The 11,048-nt window shown below is 39.8% G+C and overlaps 1 protein-coding gene across 2 annotated transcripts in view; it reads left to right on the top strand.

Annotated features, from left to right (window-relative positions):
* The window catches only part of ca16b (carbonic anhydrase XVI b), a 96,036-nt gene that overhangs the window by 83,817 nt on the left and 1,171 nt on the right, over positions 1-11,048 (top strand). For both annotated transcript variants that reach the window (XM_035661934.1, XM_035661933.1), the window contains 15 exons: positions 340-431; positions 2,096-2,187; positions 4,077-4,173; positions 4,290-4,372; positions 4,764-4,898; positions 5,018-5,152; positions 5,544-5,716; positions 5,850-5,985; positions 6,957-7,103; positions 7,535-7,628; positions 8,200-8,276; positions 8,443-8,571; positions 8,776-8,922; positions 9,100-9,242; positions 10,190-10,325. In XM_035661934.1, coding sequence (XP_035517827.1) covers positions 340-431; positions 2,096-2,187; positions 4,077-4,173; positions 4,290-4,372; positions 4,764-4,898; positions 5,018-5,152; positions 5,544-5,716; positions 5,850-5,985; positions 6,957-7,103; positions 7,535-7,628; positions 8,200-8,276; positions 8,443-8,571; positions 8,776-8,922; positions 9,100-9,242; positions 10,190-10,325 — 1,816 coding nt within the window. The remainder of the gene's footprint in view (positions 1-339; positions 432-2,095; positions 2,188-4,076; positions 4,174-4,289; positions 4,373-4,763; positions 4,899-5,017; positions 5,153-5,543; positions 5,717-5,849; positions 5,986-6,956; positions 7,104-7,534; positions 7,629-8,199; positions 8,277-8,442; positions 8,572-8,775; positions 8,923-9,099; positions 9,243-10,189; positions 10,326-11,048) is intronic.

Here is an 11,048-nt window from a genome sequence, read left to right as displayed (position 1 = left end):
CCTAAAGAGCGAATTTGTGTTTGGATTTCTTGTCTTCAGTTTGAGTAAAAAGCTAAATTTGGCTGTGCAGTGTGTCATTATGAGTTGTTTACCTGTTCCCTGTAGTCAGCTCAGACTGTGTTTCCAGAAGTCGCTCACCGCCACTGACTCTCTCTGTGCGATCAGCTGTGTCTCAACTACTCTGGGGTTTTCATTAGCAGTTTTCTGCTGTTCCCATGTCATTCTATGCAACTCTTAGATGCTGATGTTGACAGACCGGATCTGAGAACAATTGGGATAACGACTCCCTAATAGACATTACTGTGGCATCTCACTGTACTTGTCTCTGTGTCCCTGTAGGAGATTTTTCCAGACAGCTCACTTCTATGTGGAGGAGAGCAGCTCTCCACGAGTGGTGGCCAATGAGAATATACCAGTCATCCCTATACCAGGTAAGCTGTATTTCCTCCATAATATTAGAATGTTCAGAGATGTGATGTTCAAGTATCCTTAAGATTCACTTTTTTTTTGCAGTTTTCTAGATCATTGATTCCCAACCAAGGGTACTTACATTATATGGTACTTGTGTTCCTCAGGGAGTATTCTAATGTTTAAACAGTTCAAAGATTTAAAGTAATGGATAAATGGTGAAACAGCTAAATTAATGGATGGACAGTGGTTTAATGGTGCATGGTTGAAATAAATGGTAGTGTTGAGTACTTGAGTTCATTTGACAGGATTGTGAAATAAATTTGTATTATTTAACCCTTTAAAGACTGAAACTGAGTACTAAAAAATCCCAGAAATGAGAAAGGAATCTTGACTGGCTGTAAAGTGTTTATACAGAACATATCCACAAGCCACCGTTAACTGTTTTCAAATGGTTTTCTCTTTCACCTTAATGTCTGCATTTGCACATTTTCTGTTGATTTACATCTGAAATGACTCTGGGAGCACCTCTGTAGAAACTGTGTGACTGGCTTTAATGTTCCAGGCAGCAGAACAGTGGCAGCTAGTCGATATCAGACTTTACTTTTCACAGTCGCTTAAAGCTCTGTGATTTTTCAAGTCTGTGATATCATAGTTAAAGAGTACAGCTGATGCTGGTATCGACTTCACATTCATTAGGGTTTTATTGCTTGTCTTTTTCTTCCTTTATCCTTTTCTTTCTGTCCTGTCCTTCTACTCTCTTAGAAACTATGGCAATTTCCTTACAGCACATATATTCCGAATGACCGATCATGTACTTGATTTAAGTTGACATTGTGCAAGAAAATGAAATTCATTGAAGAGTGACTTTATGGTGACTTTTATGCTCAGAATTAGCATTGCTGATTTCTTGTAGACATTTTAGTGTCTGAAGTGGAAAATGACAGAATGAGATTAAAAGTATTTATACTACACATGATGCTGTGGGACATGCAAGCATACATGTGAACATACCTCTGCACAGTTTTATATCCTGTCAAAAAGAATTGGGCTTTATCAGTTGTCCTGCATTTCAGTTTCTTGCTCCTAAGGCTACGTTTCACCCAGAACCCTTCTGATGAACTGATTAGACTGATGTCTCTTGACACTACTACAGGGGAGGAAAGACATTTTGATAAATGAACATATTAACTAACCAGAATTCACCTTTATGCTGTAACCACTGAGGCAAGTAAGAGCCCTAAAGGCCCCAGCTGCGAGGGTGCATTAGTTAAGACATTGGCCAGTATCAGCAGCGATGACAGCTGGGGCCACTGCACTATTGTCCCAATGTGATGGTAACCAGTCTTATCTAAGATCCCTCATGTGTGATTTGGGGCTGCTTTGGCTCAGATGAGACAGATGCTCCCTCATATAAATGCTCAAAATATCAACTCTAGACATTTGTGATAGATCTGTTAAAGTAACACAAAACTGGCTTTTATTTTCTAATCTAATCATTTTCATGTAGAAATGGACTGATTTTGACGTCAGAAAACTATACATTTGCTGCACAAATTACATTGATATCAATGTGTGTACTGCATTGTACCAACACACTCACAGAATACATAGTGGCTATTAATAAACCCCAATAATGCACTATGAACCACATACACTGCTAACTGTTCTGTGTCTTCTTCTGCAGATGACATGGAGGCCATCCCCGTTAAGCACTTTATTAAACACATCATGGAGCTCTACAAGAACAACCTGCAAGGTTTCTCTGAGGAATTTGAGGTATACTGTCAACGGCACTTCAATTGATGCATTGTTAATCTTTTACATTCTCGATGGGTTTAGTTAGTTTAGTTAGTTAGTCCTCCATACAAAGAGGAAGAAAAGAGATATAAGGGATATGTTGTTGCCTTTTTATTGCTGCTTGACCTATTACAAACTAAAAAGTGGAGTAAACCTGAATCCTGCATCATCAGCATTACATGGACCCACACAGAGAAATCAAATTCAGGTGACAGAAAGTCTTGCAGCACCTTAGGGCACCTTAATAATAACTAATAAATAATTGATAATGAGCATTTTCATAAATAGTCAAGTCAAGTCAACTTTATTGCCAAGTATGCTATACATGCACGACACATACAGCATAGATGAAATTTCAGTCCTCCCGGACCCACGGTGCAAACAGGCAATAAAAAATAAAAAAATTCTATATTCTAAATAGTGATGAATGGGTAGAAACATGACAAATATTAGCACAGTATTATGGGGATTAGTTACTGTGTGGTTGCTATATGTCACCCACTTTTTATTGGTAAATACACAAAATCACTACTCATACAGATCTGTTAAACATTTGCTTCATGGCTGCTCATATTTAACAGATTGATTTATTAGTAGTTTAGCTTTTGATTTTCTGATCTAAAATGTTCTGTTTACAATCATAAGTGTGTTGTATTCTGTTCATAAGTGTGTTGTATTCTGTTCTCTTGTTCTGCTTTCACAACACAAACAAACCTCACCCCATGCTACTTGGAGACAAACCCAGACCCTCTTTTTAAAGCAGTCTTGGTCTAGTTGTTTGTTTTGGTTATTTTAGTCTGGCATGAAACCTATAATTGGAACTTAGTGTGGACCAAACGCATAAGAGTTTGTCTGAACTGAACCAAAAAGGGGAGTAGGGAAGCACTGATTTATTGGTAATAAGATGGCATTCACCGATGTCAGGGGCTGATGTTTATTTGTTGTGTTGCAATGGCTAAATGTTGTGTTGGTTATTTCCAGCTCAGAAATTGGAGAAATAATCACCTCCGTTTTCCAGCACAGGCACAAATTGCACGCAAATACCGATGTGCTCCCTACAGGTTAGGTCGTTAAGCCTCCTAAGACTGCAAAATATATAAAAGTACATTTGTCTTTTTTTTTCTTGAGATAAATAAGTACTGATAGCCTATTCAGCACAGTTCATCTCCCCCTCTACTGTGTACATGTTGTCTACAAATGGGTCTGAACAGTGGTTAAAGATTGTTTTATGCATGTGTTTGTGTGAAGGGTTGGTAATTCTGAGCAGATGGTTGAGAAAAAGAAGGAGAGAAAGATCAAGAGAGACGGAGGTTAATTAGGGAAGGTCTGTCTGCTGGTTGACTGGATGAGAACACATTCTCTGTGTAACCAGGTTAAGAATCGAGGCAAAAGCTTCACCCCTCGAGGATTCCTTCTAATTGGGGTCATTTGATGGTGAAGCTTGTGTGCATAATTTTCAAATGCATCGCAATGAAGCTGTGTTGGAAATGATTGTTGTATTTAGGGGTGGGCGAGCGCAGTGTGGCGTACTGTAGTGAAGAAGAGGGGGAAGAAGAAGGCTGTCCTACTGGAGGCCTGAGTTCAAGCCCCAGTGGCAGTAAGCATCTGTTCTGCTGAAGTGTCCTTGACTGAGACACTGAATCCCTGTAAGAGGTTCTGCTTTGCAGTTTATCCTGAAAGTTTGAAAAGAAAAGGAAATGTTCCCTTTTAAAAAACCAATAGTACCATAAAAAAATAATAAATAATAATAAATCTACAAAAGCACCCACAGTTTAAGTAAATAGAACTATAATAATGTCATACCATTACATCCTCTTCTCTCCTCGTTTAATAAAAATCCATCTGCCTATTTTTTTGTCTCACTCCAGGAGGTCCAACGCTCCACAGCAGACCTGAAAATCACAGCAGAACATTCCAATCATCCTGACAACAAGCACAAAAACAGATACATCAATATTGTGGCCTGTGAGTCAGCTATAAAATCTGATTATGATGTCTACTGCTGAGGAATCTAATAATGTTTTTATAACATGTTTTCATCCTTTTAATAATTTACACAAATATGTCGATGCGTTCCCTAGATGACCACAGCAGGGTGAAATTACGAGCTCTGGCAGGGAAAGATGCCAAACATTCGGATTACATCAATGCTAACTATGTGGATGTGAGTTTTACCAACCTCTTGACATGTTTTTGTTTTTTTGTTGTTCCTGCAGGTCCTGGTTTGGTTTTCTTTTTTTTATGTTTGAAAGATTGTAAATGAAACTGTCTTGAATGAAACAAAATAATTATTAATAGTGCTCATTGCCATGCTGACACCTTTTTAAAACCATAATTTAGTTATCAAAATCATAAAACTTACAGAGAAATGACCATTTGGTATCTATTTTAATTACAATTTCTGTCAGCTGAAGGATTGGATTTCATGACCTCCCAATGTTTTGTGTCAGTAAACCAGTCGTATCAGTTGTATCAGGGGTTGTGGGTAATTTATACATTATTGTACAATATTTACAATCATTATTGATTGTAAATATATTTCTCTACTGTTTCAGGGCTACAACCGGCCCAGAGCTTATATAGCTGCTCAGGGTCCTCTCAAGTCTACATTTGAGGACTTTTGGAGGATGGTTTGGGAGCAGAATACTGGAATCATCATCATGATTACCAATCTGGTGGAGAAAGGCAGAGTATGTTCACTTGAATCATTTACAGAAATATAAAATATACCAAATCATAAACAAATCCCTCACAGAGATGATTGTACTGACGTGGTGTATCTTTCATTGTGTCTGTTGTGTCCTTACAGCGAAAATGTGACCAGTACTGGCCGACAGAGAACAGCGAGCAGTATGGAAACATTGTGGTGACACTGAAAAGCACCAAAGTGCACGCCTGCTACACACTGCGGCGTTTCCTTATAAGAAACACTAAAGTTAAAAAGGTAACTCAGAGCCTCTTGCTGTAATAAGCTTTATTGTCACTGGTGAATTCTTCCACCAGCTGAGTTTGAGCATAAAGCCCTCTTAAAGTTCTTAGTAACTACAAACTAGTGATTTACTAAATTGGGCATTTGTATATTGGTTGCTAGGAAACATCAGAAATACCGTCCAATCAAAAGCAATCAACTAAATAACAGAAAGTCACTGTAGCATAACTCCTAAAAACAGCAGCTTAAGTGGCCAAGTGATATATTTATCATACCTGCTAATCCTGTGTAGGAGTGACTTTATTTTATTTATATGTGTGCTCAGAGTTAGTGGTAGGAAGGTAAGTTAAGGTTAGATAAGAGTTATTTTTGTGGTATGTAATTAAAATCTTCTCTCATGTTCTAGGGCCAGAAGGGGAACCCAAAAGGGAAGCTAAATGAGCGCATTGTGGTCCAGTATCACTACACTCAGTGGCCTGACATGGGAGTACCAGAGTACACCCTCCCTGTCCTCACCTTCATCAACCGCTCATCAGCAGCTCGTACTGCAGACATGGGCCCCGTCCTGGTGCACTGCAGGTACAGTACTTATTACCGAGTTCCCGGGCTAAATGAGTGTTACTTATGAGATTCTCATATTTGCTGATTTGGTTTATAGCTCCCTCTATGGGCCTGCCATTATGCTCATATTGCTTTGTGCTCTGCTCCTCAGTGCAGGGGTTGGGCGCACAGGAACATACATTGTCATTGACAGCATGCTACAGCAGATCAAGGACAAAAGCACAGTCAGCGTCCTGGATTTTCTCAAACATATCCGCACACAACGCAACTACCTAGTTCAGACTGAGGTAAGAAACAAGAAAACCTCCCTTATGTTGTACATTATTTCAATCAATCAAATCAAATCTTTAATCTGATGTTTCTTTTTCGCTTTGTCAACTGTTTCCTTTTCTTGGTTTCTCTCATGGAGACCCAATGTGTTCAAAATTTAAAAAAAAAAAAAAAAAAAACATTGAAATAAGACATAGAGATAAAATATATAATAAAATAATTAGATTGTGAAATAATCCAATAAAACTTGAAATGCACGGTTCGTACAGTGTTGAGGTACTTGTACTTATGTAAGTTTTTCCATTTTATGCTACTCCATACGTCTACTCCACTACATTTTGGAGGTAGATATTGTACTTTTTACTACACTACATAAATGCAGCAGCAATATAATACATATGATTCTGAAATGGGCCATTCTGCATAATGAGTTCTTTCTTTTGGTAGTATATATTGATATTTGTATATGTACTTTGACTTGAGTACAATTTTATGTGCATGACTTTTACTTGTAACAGAGTATTTTTATGCTGTTAGGGCTTTTCTATTGGGAATTTTGGCCATGCCAAGTCGAATCATGCCACGATGATTTGCATTTCTATTACCAGTTTAAATGCAACGTTTTTTGCCAAACCACGCCCAGCTAACTCTGGCCCCTCTCTTCATTCAATCATTGCTCTCTGCCTGTAAAGAGACACCTTCAAGCGGTCAGCCCTGTTGTAATGGAAATGCAAATCCCTGCTGCGCTGCACTAATGCGCCAGTCAAGCCAAGACAGCACACGAATGGAAAAAGGCTATGTGATATTGATATTGCTACATTTACTTTTTAGTAAAAGAAAAGTACTTCTTCCACCACTGATTGCAGCTCTTTATTTCAATTGTTTTTCAATGTCTGTTTTTATGTCGCAATGCCATTTTTCTTCATGCCCCTTTTATTTCCTTTTATTATTATTATTTCCCAAACCTTTAATGTCTGTCTTCCCTCAGGAGCAGTATGTTTTCATCCACGATGCTCTGATGGAGGACATCCTGAGCACAGAGACAGAGGTGCCTGCCTGGCAGCTGCACAGCTATGTCAACAGCATCCTCACGCCCAACTCGACAGGCCGCACACAGCTGGAGAAGCAGTTCAGGGTGAGTAAACCTTCTGGGAGTTTGACTGGTCCGGTTAGACGTGCTGTCACCGTCGGCAGTTATCGAGGAGGTCTTTGGATCAGAAGCTTGTTAGTTCAGCGTGCATGGTGACTTTTCATTTGCAGGCGGGTTTAGTTGGAGAGTGTCTCTGATGTTGGCTGTAATAAAGTCATGTCTGTCACCCCTGCTGTCTCATGCAAAGCCTGATGAATGTTTCATCAAGCTCCTGCTCTCTCGACATCAGGAGAGAGAAACTAATTGCCCACACATAATGTCACTTCCTCTTGAGCTTCACATGCTCATTATTATTGTGTGAAAATTGATGCTAGTCTTGGGTGTTAAACAACAATATATCTTTATTTTTCATGTTTTGACTTAAACTCACAGGGACTAACATGTGATCTTCTGGTCTTTGCCTTCTCTCACCCCAGCTTCTGACTCAGTGCAACTCACGCTTTGTGGAGTGCTTCAGTGCCCACAAAGACAGCAACAAGGAGAAGAACCGCAATTCCTCAGTGGTTCCCTGTAAGTATCTTATCTGTTTTACCACAGCACACTTGCAGTGGTGCTTAGGTCTTGGAGAACCAAAGCTCTGTCGAACATGTAAAGCAGCTGCATTCAGGGGTGTGAGGAGGGCTGGTTATTGCGGCTTTACACAGAGAGTAACAGGGGAGGCTCTCTTAAAAGGAGTCATACAGCAATAATATGTTTAAATTTGAAGGATACATTTACATTTTGACACAATTAAAAAGCATTTTTTTCACAAATTCAATCAATCTATTCTCTGTTGGTAACTTTTCCTTCCTTTTTTAAAATAACAGGAAATAAAGCTCTGACTCAAAGCATTACCTCATTTAATATTCTACATTTTCCTGTTTTTTTTCATATTCCAAAATTAGAATCTATTTCCATAATCCTATAAGTTAATCTTTCTATGTGTTCCCTGCACTCTCATGGGGGAGGAGAGGAGTATCTGTTGCTATAGCAACAGAGAGGACTGGTAATGAATGTGTGCATTATCAGCGAGTGTGATATTACAGAGGCCTGGGTGTGCGATTTTAAAGTGTGTTTTTTCCATCTTTCTGCCTCTCCACAGCGGAGCGAGCAAGGGTCGGACTCACCACTCTGCCTGGAATGAAAGGAACAGATTACATTAATGCATCCTACATAATGGTACGGTGTGATAGTCAGGCTCACTGGGTATTTTGAGGAACTTTATTGACAGGTCTGACGTTCTTGATTACAGTTTCTTAGAAAAATGATCACTAGTCAACTTTCGTAATCATCCATCTGTTTATGAGCTTTAGAGAGGCTAACTGCTCACCTCTTGTCACCTCAGGGTTACTTCAGGAGTAATGAATTCATCATTACCCAGCATCCTTTACCCCACACCACTACAGATTTCTGGAGGATGATTTGGGACCATAATGCTCAAATTATCGTCATGCTGCCTGACAACCAGGGCCTGGTAAGTAACCCTGAAACATAATAATGATCTTGTGATTATTTTCCCTCTGTTTTATGTCTAATTTAGGGGCAATCTGCATCCAGTCTACATACAGACAGGAAGCGTAACCACGGATAAATCAATAAAATGAAGAACTTCTGCTAGAGTTAATGAATAAATGTAAATGCAGCATACCTTGTTTGACTTGCCGTTGCTTCTCTGCAGGCTGAGGATGAATTTGTTTACTGGCCGAGTCGAGAAGAGGCCATGAACTGCATTGCCTTCACTGTCACACTCATCAGTAAGGACAGACTGTGCCTCTCCAATGAGGAGCAGATCATCATCCACGACTTCATCCTTGAGGCCACACAGGTACCTGAAGCTCTGCCTCGTTACATGTACCATACTCGGTGTTTGATTATTGTGACGTGACGCATCGCAAGTCAGGGAATTCTTGGTGTTTGATTTTTTTGATTTGTACAATCCTAAAGAGGAATTACATTATATATGTCATGTGTGTTTGTTTCACTCCCTTTCTGTGTGCGACAGGATGACTACGTTCTAGAGGTGAGACATTTTCAGTGCCCTAAATGGCCCAACCCCGATGCCCCTCTCAGCAGCACCTTCGAGCTCATCAGTGTCATCAAAGAGGAGGCCATGACTCGAGATGGCCCCACCATCGTGCACGATGAGTACGTTTGTCTTGCCACTATGTTATCCTCTGTTAACAGAGAAAGTCTATTTGTAAGGGCAAACACACGATTTTATCCACGGTTTTCAAGTTAGAGATCATAAAGAAATCTGTTTTCATCACGGTTCAGTTTATTCCCCCCTGATATCCAGTCATAAACTAGTCCAGGACTCTGTAGAATAAGATATATTTGATTTTTACCACATTGCTGGTCTTGCTTATTGTCTTTTGTGTACACAAACAGACAAAAGGCTGCATCTGGATTTTAAGGGTTTAGAAGTAGCAAAAGAATGCTGAGACTGTTTAGTTACCTTTTGATTTGTTCTTGTTGCACTAGCCAGTGAATGTGGAGACTTTTCCATGGCTTGGGGTTTGAAAGGCTGTTAGCGTACACTGGCACTGAGAACCTACAGGCAGCTAACACAATAAACAAAAACACCACTCTAAAGTCTCTAACCAGGCAACCATAATAACCTGTACAGTTGTTCCCAGCTGACGTCTTTCCTTCAGACCCCTGCCCGTCAGCACCTCGGCTGATATCAGTGAAAACATCAGCTAATTGATAATCAATCACACCTCCTCCCTCATTTACTTATAAAGCTGTATCTGAAGTTGTCACAGAGGGGCCAATCTGTCCCCTCACCCATCTACACCAGATTCTAACATGATGGGATGCTAATTGCCAACAATGTGGAAATAGATACATCACACATTTTATCCTTTCATTTTCTGTAATGTGTTTTATTTTGGCAGTTACTTGTTGGTTGCAGAGGAGTGCACATATGTTAAGAACTTCACAGTCTACAGTTAATTAAGGTGTTGATAAGGCCCTAGCATTAAAACTAGCAACCCTACACATTGTCATTTGTAATAGAGTTAAATTAAGGATTTTGGACATCTGACGTTGACAGTTGTCACGCAGAGCTGATTTTGAACATTTGCACACAGGTATGGCGCAGTGTCAGCAGGCATGTTCTGTGCTCTCACCACACTATCCCAGCAGCTGGAGAATGAAGGTGTCGTCGACATCTACCAGGTGGCTAAGATGATCAATCTCATGAGGCCGGGAGTCTTCACTGATATAGTAAGTCCACTTTTATGTCAGATACATACGTTCCTCTCAGCTAGTCCTCATTTCCAGCAGCTGCAGGCAGCTTTTTCAGAAAAAACAAAAACAACAAATGATAAATAAATGCCCTGTTTACTACCTGCCCAGCAGACGGACACACTAAGTGTCGCTAACACCCGCGAGACATAACAACACTCACGCTGCTGAGTTAAAACTCATTTTGAGCAGAAAAAAGGATTGTCACAATGCCAGGTGAAACCACTGTAGAGAGAGGGAAAACAAAACAGTGGAAAGCCAGCTCATTAAGTGACTGATGATCACCAGAAATCATTAGCAAAGGAATCACGAGCCAACAACTGCAAAGTTCTTCAAACCAAATCACAGCATTTTGTAAAAAAGCTCTCTATTTAAATGGGAGAAATTCACATGAAGTGTTTTTTGGGACTGTGATCTTCATTTAAAATTCCATATTGTGAACTATGAACGTGAGCTGTTTATTATAATCTGTGTGAACTGAACTTTGAGCTAGCTCTTATAAAGTGTGAACTTGCAATGGTTATGGCTGAGATGTTTGCAAACAAGCCCACTTTAACCAGTAGACACAACATTAGAATTCATCTGGAGTCCGATATTCAGCTCAGTTTTCAGTTTCCACCCACTCCTGACTGAAAAATCTGGGGCTTTAGCTGCTACATGCTCCACTATATTCACAAGTCACTTGGAAACTTTGTCTGTCTG

The sequence above is a fragment of the Morone saxatilis genome, unplaced genomic scaffold (genome assembly GCF_004916995.1).
Source record: "Morone saxatilis isolate NCDOM2014 unplaced genomic scaffold, NCSU_SB_2.0 Contig18, whole genome shotgun sequence".
Classification (NCBI taxonomy): domain Eukaryota; kingdom Metazoa; phylum Chordata; class Actinopteri; family Moronidae; genus Morone; species Morone saxatilis.
This window is presented reverse-complemented; position numbering and strand designations above follow the sequence as displayed.